Source organism: Mercenaria mercenaria, chromosome 3, assembly GCF_021730395.1.
Source record: "Mercenaria mercenaria strain notata chromosome 3, MADL_Memer_1, whole genome shotgun sequence".
NCBI classification, from domain to species: domain Eukaryota; kingdom Metazoa; phylum Mollusca; class Bivalvia; order Venerida; family Veneridae; genus Mercenaria; species Mercenaria mercenaria.
In genome coordinates this window covers 82,301,202-82,322,761 of record NC_069363.1, presented here as the reverse complement: position 1 = coordinate 82,322,761, position 21,560 = coordinate 82,301,202, and the positions used below count along the sequence as shown (strand labels likewise).

General features: G+C 36.3%; 1 protein-coding gene across 2 annotated transcripts in view; it reads right to left on the bottom strand.

Moving 5' to 3' along the window:
* Positions 1-14,632: 14,632 nt before the first annotated feature.
* LOC123524257 (BRISC and BRCA1-A complex member 1-like) overlaps positions 14,633-21,560 on the bottom strand; it is a 37,295-nt gene continuing 30,367 nt past the window's right edge. For both annotated transcript variants that reach the window (XM_045302323.2, XM_045302324.2), the window contains exons 7-8: positions 20,296-20,382; positions 14,633-18,525 (exon numbers count right to left, since the gene is read on the bottom strand). In XM_045302323.2, the coding sequence (XP_045158258.2) occupies positions 18,331-18,525; positions 20,296-20,382 (282 nt within the window). In that variant the 3' untranslated portion in view covers positions 14,633-18,330. The remainder of the gene's footprint in view (positions 18,526-20,295; positions 20,383-21,560) is intronic.

The window sequence follows — 21,560 nt, the reverse complement described above, 5'->3', positions numbered from 1 at the left end:
TGGAAAATGTCTTTGCAGTAACATTTAGTGGTGTAATACCAGAAGCAGCATAAAGATACTAAATGTTTACTCTTCAAAAGGAGGTTCACTTCTTCATAAAATGGCTGCCATGTTAACATGACAATCTGCAAAAAGGATTGATTACTAACAGCAGTGAAACAGCCAGGTCACTAAGTAGTCAATTTGCTCAGTATTCAGAATATTACATTCCTGGAATTGATCTTGATGCAATTAGCATCAGAGAAATATATAGAAAAGAAACACTTTCAATCACTGCAGATCAGTCATTTATGGGGATTTGGCAAGTATCCGCTCTGGCAAGTATTCTTGAATTTCCAATTTATTCCGTGTATCCCAATAAAGGAAACCCTAATGCAGTGTTTTCCCTTGGCTTTCGAAAATAAGGGTCATGGTGACCCCCAGTGTTTCACATGTGGGGGTCATTTTCAAATTTTGGGGGTCATACAGATATACTAAAATTAGTATTTTGAATAAAACTTTGTTTTTCTTATACTAGTGATTATACAGATTGAAGTCTTTCCTCATATTTGTCACTGAATAAAATGATAAAAACAGCTGAACAGTTTGACTTTTATTTATATATGTGCTAAAATATGTTTTAGTACTTTTTACCAGGCAGTGTTATAGTAGAAACAGGCGATCTGAACCACTGGGTCCTACTGAACTTGCTGCCGACGATGTCACAAACATCGTCAGCATGCTTTGATTTTGAGCCATCTTTTTTTAGTAAACAGCAGACTGGTACTATTAGTAGTAGTAGCGAGCAGCGATAACAACTGTTACAAAGTGTTAATTAGTCAAAGTATCAGACTGGGTATTGAATTTGTGAAATGTGAATCGACGCAAATATAGACAAGAGCTGTCTCCATAGGATGACACATGCCTCCGATGGCACTTTGAATGAATAGTTATGGCCGATGTTAGAGTTTAGGACCTTTGACCTACGGAGCTGGGTCTTGCGCGCGACACGTCATCTTACTGTGTCACACATTCATGCGTAGTTATTTTAAAATTCATGCATGAATGACAAAGATATGGACCGGACACGCCCATCAATGCACTATCATGAAAAATGACCTTTAACGTCTAAGTGTGACCTTGACCTTTGAGCTACGCACCTGGGTCTTGCGTGCGACACGTCGTCTTACTGTGGTACACATTCATGCCAAGTTATTTGAAAACCCATCCATGGATGACAAAGATATGGACCAGACACGCCCATCAATGCACTATCCTTTAACGTCTAAGTGTGACCTTGAACTTTGAGCTACGTACCTGGGTCTTGCACGCGACACGTCGTCTTACTGTGGTACACATTCATGCCAAGTTATTTGAAAATCCATCCATGGATGACAAAGATATGGACCGGACACGCCCATCAATGCACTATCCTTTAACGTCTAAGTGTGACCTTGACCTTTGAGCTACGGACCTGGGTCTTGCGCGCGACATGTCGTCTTACTGTGGTACACGTTCATGCCAAGTTATTTGAAAATCCATCCATCGATGACAAAGATATGGACCGGACACGAAAATTGCGGACAGACTGACAGACCGACAGACTGACGGACCGACAGACGGTTCAAAAACTATATGCCTCCCTTCGGGGGCATAAAAATTGGTGACACAGTCTGCATATAATTACGAAACTGAAAGTACATTTTCAGAAAATCGCTCGATGTAAACAAAATTGGCCTGATTTTGATTTTCAAGAAATTGCGTCCACTGTGACGCACAGAATTTATTTTTACGGGTCATTTGTCAGAAAAGTGCGACTATGACGCAGGATTTGTGCGTCAGGGAAAACCCTGCTAATGTACGAAGAGATCTGAACCGACTGATACTGCCACGTACTCCAACTGTCTCAGAGGCTGTACATATTCTATAGACAAATCATAGGGAGAATATTCCAAATAAGCATTGGGTACCCAACCATTTTGTCTCAGTAGTGCCCTTCACAAAAAGGTGTTTAAGAAGTACAAACACTACACATGACGTATCAGAACCCAAGGATGATGTGAAAATACAGAGCCAGCAAGGTAAGGTGGAAAATAGTGTAGAAAGCCCTACTAAAATGAAAGATGACAAATGCCTGAATGATGTTATTAACCCAGAAAAAATAATAGATAATCAGATTAACACTGACTGCCAAGAAAACAGTGAAAAAATAGAAGGTTCAACCACAACCAAAACCGAAGTTGATCCTTGCAGGATTCACGAAAAAGAATCTAATGGAAAAGATGCAGAAGTAGTTAACAAAATGAATACAGATGAAGCTAACGAGTATGGACGAAATTCATATTCTAAGACGGATGAACAGAGTTCAAATGAAAGACCAAGTATGAATGATGAAAATAACAATCAAATGAATCAAAGTAAAAGCACTCAGGGTAAAGGTTTCAGTGTGCCAGGGATAAGGGAATTATTAAATAAATATGTATTTGTAAATTTTTATGGTAGACCTTACCCTGGCTATGTCACAGATACTGATGAAACAGAAATGGAAATTTCATGTATGCATCAAGTGGGTAAAAAGCGAGCCAACTGTTTTTTTCTGGCCAAAAAATTTTAAAGATATTTTATGGTACAAATATGAACAAATCATTACCATAATTCCAGAGCCAACACCTATTCCAAAAACTAATCATTTAAAAGTAGATGAGAAAATGTGGGAAGAAGTGTCAAATTCCTTAAATAAATGACTGCTGACTGAATTGTTAAAACACTAGTTGTTTAGAATAGCTGTTTTTCTTGGACATTGTTTAGACTTCTTTGTTGTGCCAGGTTGTTTTCTGATACTTGTTTTTTGTTTTAGAAATACTGCACTTGTTGTGTTGTCAGGAAATCTCTTTTTATTTAAATTGTCGTTTTCAAGGGAGGATATCCTTGTATTTATACCGCACATTTAGATTGCATCAGTTCACTGCAATGAATTAGTAATCAACTCTTGCTCAAAACTGTGTTAAATTTGACAGTACCTTTCATGTTGACTTTCCTATAAATTTTTAATTTCTATATATGGACGCAAATTATTCACACAAGATCTAATTCAGAGGTGTTTCTACTTAACGTTTAACTGGATACCTCAAAAGTATCACATATGTTTTGTTACTGCATTAGTAACCTCTAATCTTCATAAATTCATACATTATGTTTTGATAGCACAACTAGACTTTAGCTAGTTTACAACATTTAGTTCAAAACATTTATTTTCCATCAAATAGGTGGACATTTCAAACAGCAGATTTAAAGCTAGCAATTTTTGTATATCTTCTTTTTTTCTTACAGTGATAGAAAATGTCCATGCAGTAACAATTTAGTTTTGTACTAATAAAGAGGATTGTAGGACATTTGCCCCCCAGGACATTTGCCCCCCAATGAAAAAATGAACTCCTGGACATTTGCCCCCCAGTTGAAATGGCAGATAGGACATTTGCCCCCCATTGCTTATTTTTGGAATGGACATTTGACCCCCAATATTTTTGTCCTATATGCCAGTATATATAACTGTATTTTTGGTTGTTTTATTATCAAAATTACTCTAAAAGGCAATTTTCAGTAAAAAAAAGTATTTTATTAATAATAATTTGATAAATATGTAAATTACTTTCAGGTGTTAAGGTAAATAATAGCCTATTATTGAGTAATAAAAGTGTTCATAACAGTGATATAATTTCTTAATTAGTGCAATGTTTTTAACACTCAAACTTGTTAATTTGGCAATTATCTACGACAAAATTGTATAAAACAAAGCCATTGTCCCCTAAAATTTGACGAATGTCTTGTATCAAGTTCCCAAAAAATCACTGGGGGACAAAACTATTGGGGGGAAAATGTCCGTTTCAGAAATAAGCACTGGGGGGCAAATGTCCTATCTACCATTTCAACTGGGGGGCAAATGTCCAGCAGTCCACTTTTTCATTGGGGGGCAAATGTCCTGGGGGGCAAATGTCCGGATCCCAAAAAAGAGATAATTTCTATTTCAGGTGTTCATTTCGAAATGGATATGATGATTGTGCCATTTTTAGTTTTATTAAAACTATACCATCATATTATAACTCAGAGAAAAATATATCATAATTATGTGTCTATGCGAGAATAATTCTTTGTATTTGCAATAATGCATATTTAAAGTATTTGCTAGTAGTGGTCTCTTCTAAGCATTGAGTACAACAATTTGAAAAACATTAAACTCTATTTTCCTGTTAATAATATAGTTACTTTATTGATCCTCTTTCATAGTGTAAAATCTTACATAGCTGGAAAACTGCTCCATGTCTTTGCAATAACATTAATAGTCTGTGCGGTAACAGAAAATACACTAGGTGTTGTGTGGATATATATATGTGATAGTTAATTTTTTCCCCTACAGTTCATTTCATTATTTTTACTGTTGATACTATGTTTGTATCTTGTTCTTGTTCAATACGTTCAATAAAAAATTGTAAAATCACAGATATTTGTCAAATATTTCTCTGCAGTAACAACAAATGTCTTTGGAGTAACAAAATAGCTCTACACAAAAGAAGACCCCAAACCATCTTTGTTTTTATGAATGGACTTGAGGGTTTCCATAGCATACTCTACATGCTGCTGATATACTGGCACAGGAATAAAATGGCATTTCAAGCTTATTTTGAAGTCCAAGTTAAAAAAAAACTATTACATTTTATCTAGTTTTTAAGGAATGTGCATATATTGGCTTAAAAATAATTCAGTAGGAAAATAACCAAAACCTTCACTGTTAATTTATGAGAGCTTGTCTTAAGATGTATAATAAAAATGATTTTTTTCATAAAACTAAGGAAAAAATTATGATTTAAATGAATTAAAAACTTGTTACTGCAAAGACAACAGTTTGAAAGAGCCCTATATGACCTTTGACCTTTATAGGATGAATTAAGCCTGCTCTCTTATTTATTTCAGTTATACATATATACTACTGTCACTGCAAAGTAAAACAAGAGGGCCAAGATGGCCCTAGGTCGCTCACCTAAGAAACACACCATAACAGTGTAAAACATGTTTGACCTAGTGATTTCATGGAAACAAATATTCTGACCAATTTTCATTAAGATTGGACCAAAAAATTGGTCTCTTGTGATAAAACAAGCATTTTCTTAGATATGACCTAGTTTTTGACCCTAGATGACCCATGTTCAAACTCGACCTAGATTTTATCGAGGCAATCATTCTGACAAAAATTCATGAAGATCAATTGAAAAATACAGCCTCTATCACATACACAAGTTTTTTCTTTGATTTGACCAAGTGACCTAGTTTTTGACCTCAGATGACCCATATTCAAATTCGACCTAGATTTCATTAAGGCAATCATCCTGACCAAATTTCATAAAATCAATTGAAAAAAACAGCCTCTATCGCATACACAAGATTTTTCTTTAATTTGACCTAGTGACCTAGTTTCTGATCTCAGATAACCCATATTCAAACTCGACCTAGATTTCATCAAGGCAATCACTCTGACCAAATTTCATGAAGATCAATTGAAAACTACATCCTCTATTGCATACACAATGTGTTTTCTTCGATTTGACCTAGTGACCTAGTTTTTGACCCCAGATGACCCATTTTCGAACTCGGCCTAGATTTTATCAAGGTAATCATTCTGGCTAAATTTCATGAAGATCAGTTGAAAAATACCGCCTCTATCGCATACACAAGGTTTTTCCTTGATTTGACCTAGTGACCTAGTTTTTGAACCCAGATGACCCATTTTCGAACTCGGCCTAGCTTTCATCAAGGTTATCATTCTGACCAAAATTCATGAAGATCAATTGAAAAATACCGCCTCTATCGCATACACAAGGTTTTTCTTTGATCTGACCTAGTGACCTAGTTTTTGACCCGAGATGACCCATTTTCGAACTCGGCCTAGATTTCATCAATGCAATCATTCTGACCAATATTCATGAAGATCAATTGAAAAATACAGCCTCTATCGCATACACAAGGTTTTTCTTTGATTTGACCTAGTGACCTAGTTTTTGACCCGAGATGACCCATTTTCGAACTCGGCCTAGATTTCATCAAGATTATCATTCTGACCAATATTCATGAAGAATAATTGAAAAATACAGCCTCTATCGCATACACAAGGTTTTTCTTTGATTTGACCTAGTGACCTAGTTTTTGACCCAAGATGACCCATTTTTAAACTCGGCCTAGATTTCATCAAGGCAATCATTCTGACCAATATTCATGAAGATCAATTGAAAAATACAGCCTCTATCGCATACACAAGGTTTTTCTTTGATTTGACCTAGAGACCTAGTTTTTGACCCGAGATGACCCATTTTCGAACTCGGCTTAGATTTCATCAAGGTTATCATTCTGACCAATATTCATGAAGATTAATTGAAAAATACAGCCTCTATCGCATACACAAGGTTTTTCTTTGATTTGACCTAGTGACCTAGTTTTTGACCCGAGATGACCCATTTTCGAACTTAGCCTAGATTTCATCAAGGTTATCATTCTGACCAATATTCATGAAGATCAGTTGAAAAATACAGCCTCTATCGCATACACAAGCTAAATGTTGACGGACGACAGACGACGGACGACAGACGACAGACGCCGGACATCGAGCGATCAGAAAAACTCACCTGAGCTAAAAAATAAGTCTTGATTAGTTTCATATTTTACTTTTTTGGTCATGCAAATTTCAACCAAAAAAAATACTGCCTCATACGCTAATCTGTCAAATGGACCAAATTATAAAATGTTGATGCATTTTTTCAAAAGTACTTCTCTTTAATATGATGATTGCTTACATTGTTTCTCATATTTTCCCACCAGTTTGAAAATAAAATGATAGTCAAAATTGTCACATTTATAATGTTTTAAGTAATCAACAACTGTAGATTTTTGTTCATGCAAATTTTAATACAGATATTGTGTTATATCACATTGTAGGGTTTACTGATATAAATCCATTTTGATTACAATCAGGGGAGTAATCAGATATAAAATAATTTTAAGATCTGACAGATTTATCATGGAATCCAAGATTTATTGTTGTTGAAGATATTTTGGAAGTTTGTATCAAATCAAACCATAAATGAAGTCTCCATGTGGCTGCAAAAGCCAAAATAGCAAATTTTGGACCTTTAAGGGGCCATAACTCTGGAACCCATGATGGAATCTGGCCAGTTCAACAAAAGGAACCAAGATCTTGTGGTGATACAAGTTGTGTGCAAGTTTGGTTAAAATAAAATTATAAATGAAGCTGCTATTGTGCAGACAAGGTCAAAATAGCTAATTCTGGCCCTTTCAGGGGCCATAACTCTGGAATCCATTATGGGATCTGGCCGGTTCAAGAAAGGAACCTAGATCTTATGGTGACACAAGTTTTGTGCAAGTTTGCAAGTTTGATTAAATTCAAATCATAAATGAAGCTGCTATTGTGTAGACAAGGTCAAAATAGCTAATTCTGGCCCTTTCAGGGGCCATCACTCTGGAACCCATAATGGAATCTGGCCAGTTCAAGAAAGGAACCAAGATCTTATGGTGATACAAGTTGTGTGCCAGATGGCTCGAAGATGTGTCCGTCGCAGAAAGAGCAATCTTGATCTGGCCTGATGTTTGTAAATACTTATCTGCTGTACAGAAACGCCCAAAAAGTAAGCAGCCAACATGCCAGTCTTACCGCAACCTTCTAGACTTCAAACAGGATCCACTTGTTGTGGCCAAACTTCACTTTTTCATTTCGATAGCAAAGATGCTAACCGAGTTCCTGAAAGTATTCTAGACAGAAAAACCAATGCTGCCTTTTCTCAGTCAAGAGCTCGAGTCTATTATTAGGAGCCTCCTGTCAAGGTTTGTCAAACCAACTGTTATAAGTTCGGTAACAAGTGCATCAGGGTTGGCTAAGGTAGACGTCAGCAACAAAGACCATCTAGTAGCACCTGATAAAGTTGACATTGGCTTTGCCAGCAAGAAAGTAGTTGATGATGCAAACAAGTCAATTTCTGTCAGCCAGCTACAAAGGTATGAGTTTTATCAAGAATGCATCACATTCTTGTCGAAGATAGTTGAAAAGCTAAATGAAAGAAGCCCGCTGAAATACTCATTAGTTAGAGCTCTGCAAAGTCTTGACCCTAGATTTGTTACTTTACATACAGAGAAAGCTACAGAGAAGTTCCAGGTATTGCTACAGAAGCTGCTAGATTGTAAGTAGCTAACATCTGACATGTGTGACAATATTCTTCAGCAATTCAAAAGGTGGATACTAGATATGGACAACGCTACAAAGGAGCTCTTCAAAAGCTACAGCATGAAAAATGAAAGATTAGACAAATTTTATGTCACATATTTTTCCGACAGAGAAGAATATAAAGATCTATTTGAAGTGGTGAAAATGATGTTGATACTATCACATGGTCAGTCGGCTGTTGAAAGGGGCTTTTCAATAAATAAGGACATGCTTACACCTAACCTAGCAAAAGAGAGCTTAGTTTCATACAGAACAGTGTATGATGGGGCAAAAAGAGAAATTGACGAAAAAAAACTCACAAGCAGCTGCTGAAACCAAAACTGAAGCAAAAAAGTTGGATGTTTCAAAAGTGACTGTGACCAAAAAAATGTTATCTGACTGTAGAGCAGCTAGGTCCAGGTATCAGCAGTATCTTGATGATACAAAGAAACTTGAAGCTCTGGAAAAGAAAAATGAAAGAAAGACCGAAATTGAAAAAGAGTTGTCCAATCTCAGAAAAAACAAAAGAAAACTTGAGTCATCTATAGTAACTATGCAAAAAGATGCAGATGACATTGCTCTGGAGGCTGAAAAGAAAAGGAAAATAGAATTCTTTAACTATTAAGGAAGTGTTGTAAAGTGGACATTTTTTTTCACAATGAGTGACTTTTTGGCATTAGGAATATAGCCAAATAACGACTAAAACAACAGCCAAAAAAAAAACAACAACCTTGAATAGTGACAGTCGCGAGTGATAAAATAAACATTGAATAAATTCTTGGAGGTTGGAGGGAAAGATTGACGTTCTTCTACATAGATTTATACACACATAAGTTATTTTATTTATTAATGTTTTTTTTATAATTTAATAACATTTTTTCTTTCATAGAATTGAGCCTTGTCATATTAAAATGGGCTATCTTTATGAAAACATGGACATTCTTGAACACGGATTTATACACAGGTAATTTACTTCATGTCAAATTGTCTTTTTTATCATATTCTACTCTTGATTTAATAATTTTTAAACAGTTTTAATTGAATTGTACCTCAATATTAAAAGAGGCCATCTTATTGAAAAAAGAATGTTTCATTGAGAATAAAATTGTGAATTCTGTCTTTAAACTGACCATAATTACTTACAATGCCCATGTAAATGAACAGAATATTTTTTATTTGTTGAAGAATAGAATTCTTTAACTATTAAGGAAGTGTTGTAAAGTGGACATTTTTTTTCACAATGAGTGACTTTTTGGCATTAGGAATATAGCCAAATAACGACTAAAGCAACAGCCAAAAAAAACAACAACCTTGAATAGTGACAGTCGCGAGTGATAAAATAAACATTGAATTAATTCTTGGAGGTTGGAGGAAAAGATGGACGTTCTTCTACATAGATTTATATACACATAAGTTATTTTAATTGTAAGTGTTTGTTTCTTTATAATTTAATAATATTTTCTCTTTCATAGAATTGAGCCTTGTCATATTAAAAAGGGCTATTTTTATGAAACCATGGACATTCTTGTACATGGATTTATACACAAGTAATTTATTTCATGTCAAATTGTCTTTTTTATCATATTCTACTCTTGATTTAATAATTTTTAAACAGTTTAATTGAACTGAACCTCAATATTAAAAGAGGCCATCTTATTGAAAAAAGAACGATTCATTGAGAATAAAATTGTGAATTCTGTCTTTAAATTGACCATAATTACTTACAATGCCCATGTAAATGAACAGAATATTTTTATATATGTTTAAGAATAGAATTCTTTAACTATTAAGGAAGTGTTGTAAAGTGGACATTTTTTTTCACAATGAGTGACTTTTTGGCATTAGGAATATAGCCAAATAATAATTATGATCGCTTTAGATCAATTAATTAAAGTTATTTTTTCCAGAAATACGGTTTGTTTACAATTGTAAAACGTTCGGATTGCTTCGGTTATCTCGGTTAAAATGCAGCTTCCGGTAAGCTGGTTCCAGTTTGTTAACATTACTGTCCCATCAAATCGCGGGCAAAAGTCTGTCACATGACTCAGCATCTTCCTTTTTCTGTTTTCATTTTCAAGCCACAATTTTACACTACATGTTCAATATACGCGAGTATGCATCTAGAACAGGTGCTGGTGCCTTAGCGTGGCGTGAATATGACGAACAGTTTCGTCTACGGCAAGCTATCGCTCCAGCATCCTGGGCTAAGATCAACCCAGACCTTTGGTTCCGTTGTTTACAGATAAGAGGAAACAACATGGTTAACAATACTAGAAATCAAGCAAACCCTTTCTGATATACCTGCAACGATTTTAATGCAGGCAACTGCTCATGGCCGGATTGCAGATTCAAACACGTATACTCTAAGTGTTCAGGGGTACACCCGGAAATAAACTGCTTCCGACCAAACTTTCCGGTAAACCGTCCCCCATCTGTTTCCCCTTCACCCCCTTTTCATGGCCGAAGATATCATATATTTTCAAGGGGAAAAGGCAACTACCGCGGAAGAGGCAGAAATTAAGACAGACGAAACACCTTGGCCGGATACTTTCTACAATAAAAATCTAAAAAATTTGGCAAAGTCGCCCATAAACATCGCTGCTCTAAAACAACATTTAGTCTCCTATGATAAAACGGAGGCTGATTTTCTGATCAACGGCTTTGAAAACGTTTTTTCGTTACAGTACTCTGGCCCGCGAATAAAGCACAATTCAGAAAACCTGCATTCTTGTAAAACACATCCGCAGATAATTAAACAAAAAATTATAAAAGAACTCAAAGCCTGTTGATTAGCAGGCCCTTTTTCAGAAGCGGAACGCATTTCCCTGCTGCCCAACTCCGTTATATCGCCTATTGGTTTAGTTCCGAAAAAAGAAGAAAACGAATTCAGGATGATACACCACCTCTCTTTTCCCCCGCGTTATATGTTTACTTGAGGGATACACAATTCTAACTTTCTTTTAGAATCACGACGAAATGTTTTTTTGTTGGGTTTAACGTCGCAGCGACACAATTTTAGGTCATATGGCGACTTTCCAGCTTTAATGGTGGAGGAAGACCCCAGGTGCCCCTCCGTGCATTATTTCATCACGAGCGGGCACCTGGGTAGAACCACCGACCTTCCGTAAGCCAAATGAGGTTTCGAACCCACATCGATGAGGGGCAAATGGTTTGAAGTCAACGACTCTAACCACTCGGCCACGGAGGCCCCCACGACGAAATGAGAAGCTGACATAGCGTTATAATTCTTTTAATGTATTTTTCAGTAGCATTTAAGGTAAACAAATGTCCTGTTTATACAATTAGAATTTCTTATGTAACATAGAACAGCGTTTAAAAATATGTTTAATATATTACCGGTGGGTGGGGTATTGTCTATACCGCTCATACGGCCAACCCGCGTTATAAATTTAACCCCCGCTAGATCTGCGGGTCTCGAACCTTGGACCCCGACGACAGCGTTATAAAGGGGTCCCAGTGTATTGTCTGTGACCTATAATACTGTTTGTATACTTATTTTTACAACTAACAACTGACATGACTGTACAAGTTATTATTTATTCATTGGTTGTGAAATAAAATGGAGTAAGTTTCTTTGTAGTAGAAACCAGTGAAACGGAAATCTATTTCAAGACAGTCCAATAAGTACCGCAAGAGGAAGGAATGGGTGCTTGAGGTCAGCCAGAAGAGGCAGTAGGAAAAGTGGAGCTGGGAAAGGTCAAGAAGTGGCACTTGAGGTGGGTCAAGGTCACAAGGCCGAGGAAGGTGGCAGGCAGCAGACAGTCAAACTCAAAGAGATACTGATCTGTTGAAGGAAAGAGATGATAAGATGAAGGTCAGCAATTATTATCATTAATAGCTGGTTTAATTTTCTCCATTTACCTGGTGTTTATGTCAGTATATTCATACCTAAGGCTTTACTGTGGAGAAATCCTGCAGTCCAGTAAGTCACATGGAACACGTCATGGCCGAGTGCTTGAATGTACATATATTTATCAATACTGAAGGGTCAAGGTTCAATCCTCGCCATTTCCATGGTGGCAATATCCTTAAGCAAAACCTTCAATTCCACAGTACCTCTCTATTTGAGGTTGATTCCACCTCATCTGGAGTGAGACTCGATGTCAGTTAATATAAATTTTTGGAAGTTGTTTTGCAGTGGAGAATAAAGAAATGAGTAAAAACCAAATCAACTTTAAAATATGGAACAGTTTCCTAATGGGACAATTGAGCTGTGCCTTGTGATTTGAAACTTCACCAACTGTCTCGATGTGGTGAACATTTGTGTCCAGTGTGGCATCATCAACTTTCAGACAAGGCTGCCAGCATAAACTCACGTGTACTGGTGTATGAAAGACTGTCAGATGGATGCAGAACAACTGAAATCTCGGATTTTAAATATTGTAGAACATTATAAAAACAACCACGAACACTGTCACTCAACATCCAGATGTAAATATGATAAAAACTATGGGAGTAGCAAGATAATCATTACAGATCCAAAAGCAGAACACTTATTGACTGAGGCACTGACAAAGGTACAAATCTGTAAGAATCCACAGGATTACATTCACTGCATGGACACTCTGTATGTTCAAAGTTTCAACAATGCTTTGCTCCAGTACCAAGACAAACAGATTAATTTTACAGATATAATATACATATTTAGAACAAACCTGGCAGTCCTCGACTGGAATGAAAATGTTCACGGACCAGCAACATCATCAAAACTGGTACAAGATGTAAATGTGAGAAAAAGTTCTGTAAAAAAGGTCCTTAAAAGGAAAACATACCAATGGTGGCCACCAGTTTGGTTGAACTATGTACATAGTTACTGACAGAAACTGAGGTACAAAAAGGACAAGTGTGATTACATACATTATTTAGTGAAATAATGTGATAAAATTGTAATATTAAATATATGATGGAATTATAAAATTGTTTAATTTTCTGTTTCATAAACAACATTAATATTGTGATCTACAACATAGATATAAACTTCTGTTTCACTGTTTCAAACTTGGCTCTATAATTCAATGTAAAGCATGCTTGTGTTTACATCTTAGTTATAAATAGATAACCTCCACTGATTCATCATGATAAGCACTGCCTGCTATATAGCTCATTTACATCTGATAGTCTGATCGGATGCTGGGATATATTTAATTTCAGTAAAGATGGTTTTCTATTCAACCTTGAATTTAATTTCAGTTAAGACTTTGTAAAAACCCTTGATTCAGATTTGTACACTGCTGTTCAAGAAGAGTGAAGCAAGCAATTTGCTTTTAGACAGTCCATCTGGTACTCCCAAGAGGGAGCCTGCAGTCTGGATACTGTAAGGGGCAACCCAGTTCAGGCCAAATGGAGCAGTACTTAACTTGGGAGAGGGGGTCACAGGTTCAAACAGAGGAAGACTACGGACACAGAGTAAGATAGTTGAGATCAGCCGGAAGGCTGACAGCCAGGCAAGAGAGTAATATATATAAGGAAAAGATGGAAAAGATGAACGGAAATCAATGAATAATGCTTTCTAAACAGATAGCACAAATCGAAACATAAATCAACTAGAGCTATCACTTAAGGTGATGAATGTACCCCCCGCATGCACTGACACAATACACTGCAATTTGACGCACACAAGACTGCATAATTATGTGAACTGTATGTATATAGACAGTATGTATACAGTATAGTAACAAAAAACAAAGTCCCATAACAATGCAGAATATTTATCTAAAAGAATGTAACATGCACCATGCACAACTACTGTTGGTACTGATCACTTGTGTGAAGTTTCATTAAATTGTGTGCAAGGGTTTGGTAGATTAGGCACACACAAGATTGCATATGCAGACTGTATGTACACAGTATGTTAACAAGAAACAAAGTCCCATAACTCTGCAATTTTTGTTGCTGAAAGAACATAACATGCCCCATGCACAACTACTGTTGTTACTGATCACTTGTATGAAGTTCCATTAAATTGTGTCAAGGGGATGAGGAGAGATGGTGCACACAAGATTGTGTCTATGTATATAGTATAGTAACAAAAAAACAAAGTCCCATAACTCTGCAAATTTTTTTTCTGAAAGAACCTAACATGCCCCATGCACAACTACTGTTGTTACTGATCACTTGTGTGAAGTTTCATTAAATTGTGTCAAGGGGATGAGGAGAGATGGTGCGCACAAGATTGTGTCTATATATACAGTATAGTAACAAAAAAAAAACAAAGTCCCATAACTCTGCAAATTTTTTTTCTAAAAGAACCTAACATGCCCCATGCACAACTACTGTTGGTACTGATCACTTGTGTGAAGTTTCATTAAATTGTGTCAAGGGGATGAGGAGAGATGGTGCACACAAGATTGTGTCTATGTATATAGTATAGTAACAAAAAAAACAAAGTCCCATAACTCTGCAAATTTTTTTTCTAAAAGAACCTAACATGCCCCATGCACAACTACTGTTGGTACTGATCACTTGTGTGAAGTTTCATTAAATTCTGTCAAGGGGATAAGGAGAGATGGTGCGCACAAGATTGCGTCTACGGACAGACAGGCAGACAGACAACCTGAAACCAGTATACCCCCCCTTACAACTTTGTTGTCGGGGGGTACAATTACTTTTGCCACCGGTTTCATATGGCCTTCCACAATATTTCTATTATAAAACAATTTGTATTATAAAACAGTTTGTTCTTCCCTACTCAAGTAAATGGCCACATTCTTGTTTTAACACATCTTCTGCCAAATCATCAGAAGAAACTTTTCATGCATATAGGAATTACAATCTTCATATTGTGTTCGTTGCTTTCAGCTTTCTGTACTGCCATCTCCAATACTTTTATTAAAACTGTCGTTTGTAAAATCATGTTTCAACTGGAAGTGGATTATACAGACAAACTTGTATTAAGTAGCCAGCCAAGGAAGAGATAAAATCTGGCTGCTTGAGGCAAGTGGTTGCTTAAGCCAGTTGAAATAAGAAAAAAAAGTGAATATGGAAAGTTGGATTACTGGCTGCTTAGGGCAAGTGGCTGAAAAAATACAGGTGGCTACAAAGACAAATTCAATTATACTTCTTTATAACTTATTTGCAGAGAAAGACATTTCCTTTTTTCTTTTTTTCATACAAAAATTTTTGTTTCAAATTTGGGAGAATTTTTTTTTCAAAATTGGAAATATGCAGCTGTAAGATAAGCAAACAAGAGGACCATGATGGTCCTGAATCGCTCACCTATCCCCACATGACCCAGTGTTGAACTGAGAACGACGTCGTTATTTCTATTATTTGACATAGTGGCCTAGTTTTTGAGCACATGTGACCTAGATATCATCAAGATAAAAAATTCTGACCAATTTTCATGAAGATCCATTGAAAAATATGACCTCTAGAGAGGTCACAAGGTTTTTCTATTATTTGACCTAATGACCTAGTTTTTGAAGGCACGTGACCCACTTCTGAATCTGACCTAGATATCATCAAGGTGAACATTCTGACTAATTTTCATGAAGATCCATTGAGAAATATGGCCTCTAGAGAGGTCACAAGGTTTTTCTATTTTTAGACCTACTGACCTAGTTTTTGACCGCACGTGACCTAGTTTCGAACTTGGCCTAGATATCATCAAGAGGAACATTCTGATCAATTTTCATGAAGATCCATTGAGAAACATGGCCTCTAGAGACGTCACAAGGTTTTTCTATTTTTCGACCTACTGACCTAGTTTTTGACCGCACGTGACCCAGTTTCGAACCTAACCTAGATATTATCAAGGTGAATATTCTCACCAATTTTCATGAAGATCCATTGAGAAATATGGCCTCTAGAGAGGTCACAAGGTTTTTCTATTTTTAGACCTACTGACCTAGTTTTTGACTGCACGTGACCCAGTTTCAAACTTGACCTAGATATCATCACGGTGAACATTCTGACCAATTTTCATGAAGATCCATTGAGAAATATGGCCTCTAGAGAGGTCACAAGGTTTTTCTATTTTTAGACCTACTGACCTAGTTTTTGACCCCACATGACCCAGTTTCGAACTTGACCTAGACATCATCAAGGTGAACATTCTGACCAATTTTCATGAAGATCCATTGAGAAATATGGCCTCTAGAGAGGTCACAAGGTTTTTCTATTTTTCGACCTACTGACCTAGTTTTTGACCGCACGTGACCCAGTTTCGAACTTGACCTAGATATCATCAAGGTGAACATTCTGACTAATTTTCATGAAGATCCATTGAGAAATATGGCCTCTAGAGAGGTCACAAGGTTTTTCTATTTTTAGACCTACTGACCTAGTTTTTGATCCCACGTGACCCAGTTTCGAACTTGACCTAGATATCATCAAGGTAAACATTCTGACCAATTTTCATGAAGATCTCATGAAAAATATGGCCTCTAGAGAGGTCACAAGGTTTTTCTATTTTTAGACCTACTGACCTAGTTTTTGACCACACGTGACCCAGTTTCGAACTTGATCTAGATATCATCAAGATGAACATTCTGACCAACTTTCATAAAGATCCCATGAGAAATGTGACCTCTAGAGTGGTCACAAGCAAAAGTTTACGCAGGCACGAACGCACGCACGCACGCACGGACGGACGAAGGACGACGGACGCCACGCGATCACAAAAGCTCACCTTGTCACTTTGTGACAGGTGAGCTAAAAACAAGCCCAGAACTAGTGACCCTATAATAATGAATAACAAGTATAGCTTACATTTTAAAACAACTCTTCATAGTTGCACTGGTATTTTGTATTGAAATGTATGAATTTTACACAAGCAAATATAGATACCAGGCGAAGTGGCTTAGCTCTCTATCCACTTTGTACTGGCAATCTAAATTTGGCAAATATCAATGTATGGTCTTAAACTGATGATACAATGAAACTGAGAACCATCAAATTTTAAACTGAAAGCAATGTGAATAGCAGAACAAGTGCAATAACCCTTCTTATCCTTGAGAAAGTCAAACTTGTAGTTATCAAATACATTCAACAATTTACTTACATCATGATTTTCAAGTGCCTCTACAATTTCATAAGTATTTTTTTCCAAATTCTAATTTGCTTTTAACAAAAGATGTTGCAACTTAACGAAGTATGCTCTTGGAGCATGTTTGCCTGTCAGCTTGAATGTAAAAATATCAATCCTGCGTATGACACACCTTCTTGTCATTTGTGTAAAGTTTCATTGGAATTCCTTGAATCGTTTAAATGCTGTAACCGAGACATGAACTGCTTCGGAGGAACAAGGTAATGAAAAGGTGGTCAGTACCTTAAAAATAAAAATTTCAGAAATACATGTACCTTTCATGTTGGTACCTCAATAAAAAGTTCTAAAACTGTTGCAAGATATAGACGATAAATACTCTAGTTGTATTAGAAATAAGAGCTTTCCTCGACACATGACCTGTATATACATGTTACAGCACCCACCAGCAAGAAAGTTCGTTCATGATGGACACAGTAATTTCATTCTCAATATGTACAGCACTAACATTGAATCTGTAGACATGATCTTGAACACAAAGTTAATACTAGGTACTGATGAGGTAATCTCCACTCTTAATATTTTATGAAATAACTATCTAATTACTGTAAAATCACTAGATCCTATTACCATGAAGTTTATGGTTAGCACAAAACACATTTTATTCAGCTATGAATTGATTATTTCAATTTCTAAAATTAAATTTAATTAGAATTTTATCAGTACATAAGATTTAAATATTGCAAATTTCTTCCAAACCATGAAATTGAATCCCAGCATACAGTTAAAGTTGTCTATACTTAGATGAAATTTGAAATTAGTCCTCATGGATATTAACGATTCCAAATTACTCTCAAAACTGAGGTTTTCCATTCTGTTATCTATGATGGACTGGGAATGTCCACTTTTCATCTATGTTACATGTAACATATGGCAGGCAAACTCAGAAATGTCATATTAACTCTTCAATGGGCAAACATAAATTAAATTACACAAATAATGGACAAACAAAAAGAACTTAGCACTAAGGTATGATGAATGAACACATGACTGGCTTCTTGCACTCTATACAACCAAACAAAAACTATCATCCATTTTCAGGCACAGGTATAGTTGGTATTGAAGAGCCTATTCTATATGCTGCATCATTTTGTACTGGCCTCTGTAATGGATGGGCAAGCAGCTGTGCCATGGAGTCATACACTTTTGTTGGGTTCCGGCTTGCTCCAAGAATGTATGAAAGTCCTTTTATGTCAAGATCACAGACTGTGTCAAACACTTCCTGAAAAACGTAAAACTTTGAAATGAAATCAATTCCACCATGTAATAACTGTCAGACTCAAAACATTTCATAGACATAGCAAAACATTTCATAGACATAGCAAATCTTTTAAACTATGGCAATTCTTGGCAATTAAGTTTCTCACTAAAATCTAGCAAACAGTTTGAAGAAAACTTTGGGAGAGTCATGTATAGACAGGAATTGTATTCTAATATGTTAAACATGTTTACCACCAAATATCTGTAAACAAGAAAGTCATGAAGGTCACTAGTTGCTAATTCGCCTATAAAATTTCTACGAAGGTTTCTTCTGTCCAAAGTTTGTGACAACCCTTGATAGTTCAGATTTTGTACTTCTAGTTTTGGACAAACATTCTGACCAATTCCCCTGAGTTTCAAACTTAAAATGTGGTCTCTAGAGTGTTAACAAGATTTTGCCTAGTGACCTAGTTTTTGATCCCACATGACCCAGATTCAACTTGGCCTAAAGATCATCAAGATAAATATTCTAACAAAGTTTCATGACGATAGGGTCATAAATGTGGCCTCAATAGTGTTAGCTAGCTTTTCCATTCATTTCAATAGGTGACCTAGTTTTTGACCCCACATGACCCAGATTCGAACTTGACCCAGGGTTCTCGGAAACGCCGAAATCGGAGTTCCTGTACCCATAATTGGTCCCAGTATATGCGTGTTTATTGCAGCTTGGGAGTCCCCGGATGCTCGTTTCTGCAGTGGGACGCAAGCATTAAATCCATGAAAATTAACTGATTACATAAACCTACGAATAAACAAGTATGTTTATATACGTTTCCATTCTGAAATAAAGAGGTAAAGAAAAAAATATCACGAGGGATTTTGTCCACCTTGATATTTTCACAACGGGGATTTTGTCCACCTTGATAATTTCACAGGGGGAATTTGTTCGGGTAGATCAGAAAAGAGCAGGGGGGGGGGGGGGCCAGCGCTGATTTTGTCCTACATTCATTTTTGATTGCATTTTTCACCTTTTTAGTCTCTCACCTTAACAATATTTGGGTGAAGATTTGTGGTTACAAGTTGTCTGTCAGTCTACACTTAATTTCATAGTACAATAGAGGCCTTTGTTTTGACGAAACGTTAAAGTCTGTCCCTCAGTCTAGTTGGGACTGCAACTTTTTCAGCTTTGTGAGTCCCAGGACTGCAACTTGAAATTGCTAGTGAGAAACCTGTTGACCTAGAGGTCATCAAGGCAAACATTCTGACCAATTCTCATCATAAGTTTAAACTTAAAATGTGGCCTCCAGATTGCTAACAAGCTTTTCCTTTGATTTGACTGGGTGACTTAGTTTTTTGACCCCACATGACCCAGATTCGAACTTGACCTACAGGTCATCAAGGTAAACATTCTGCCCAAGTTTCATGAAAATAGGGTCAAAGATGTGATCTCTATAGTGTCAACAAGCTTTTCCTCTGATCTGACCTTGTGACCTAGTTTTTGACCCAGATGACCCAATATGGAACTTGTCCAAGATTTTATTGAGGGTAACATTCTGACCAAGTTTCATTTAGATTGAGCCAAAATTGAGACCTCTTGAGTGTTAACAGTCAAACTACTGACGACAACGGACACGGTGATCACAAAAGCTCACCTTGAGCACTTTGTGCTCTGGTGAGCTAAAAAGACTGACTCTTTTTGGGCAGCTCTGACTTTCATACTGCATCTTTATCAATCATCTTTATATCAAATTAACAGTATGACTTTCATATACAATACAGAAACAGTAAATACCTGGCATTTATTTTCCTGTGATGGAGGCTCGTGTAGATATAAAGCATCAAGGAAAAAATGTGGTGACAGATTTAGGATATTATAACTCTGAAAAAAAAAAAATAATTCAAACTGTTAAAAAGCATACCTCCAGAACCCTTCTTAACATCAAACTTTAATCTTTTAACAAGAGCTCGTCGAACACGAAATGCCCCCCTTGATGCATTTAGTAATTGCACAAGGAACAGAAATTATATGCTCACTGTAAACAAAAATTCTACCATTCTGGTTTAATCTGACCTTGACCTTTAACCTATTAACCTAACAAGAGATTACAGATTGATCTTGGCGCCATCCACTGAGCCATTTTTGAATGTTCCAAATTTCAATACTAGCTCAAGGTCAAAATCAAGGTCAAATTTCATTTAGGTACAAAACAATGTGTATGTGGTCCAAATTTGAAAGCCGTGGCTTGAGAAATGTGAAAGCAGGTCACTAGATCAATTTTAAGGTAAAGTTCATTTCAGTAGACAGAACTAAGCATGTGCTTCAAATTTGGAGGCTGTAGCTTGAGAAATGTGAAAGTAGCTAATAGATAAAAATCAATGTAAAATTTCAATTCAGACCACAAAAATATGCATGCAGTCCAAATTTGAAGCCTGTACCTTCAGAAATGTGAAAGTAGGTCAGTAGGTCAATCTCAAGATCAAAGTTCATTTCAATACACAAAACTATGCTTGTGGTCAAAATTTGAAGGCTGTAGCTTGAGAAATGTGAAAGTAGGTCACTAGGTCAAAATCAAGGTCAAATTTTATTTTGGAACAAAAAACTATGCATGTGGTCCAAATCTGAAGCCTGTACCTTCAAAATTTTGTCAGTAGGTCACTAGGTCAATAACAAGGTCAAAGTTTTTTTCAGTACACAAACCTATGCATGTGGTCCAAATTTGAAGGCTGTAGGTACAGAAATGTGAAAGTAGGTCACTAGGTCAAGATCAAGGTCAACTCATGTCAAGGTTCATCTTGCCACTCAAAACTATACATGTGGTCCAAATTTGAAAGATGTAAGTTATGGACATGAAGATTCTAAGTTTTTCCCTATATAAGTCTATATGAACCATTTGACCTCTGAGGCAGGGCCATATTTGACCCAAGAGGGATAACTTGAACAAACTTGGTAGAGAACCACTAAATGATGCTACATTACAAAATACCAAAGCCACAGACTTTGTGGTTTGGACAAGATTTTCAATTTTTTTTCCTATATAAGTCTAAGTAAACCATGTG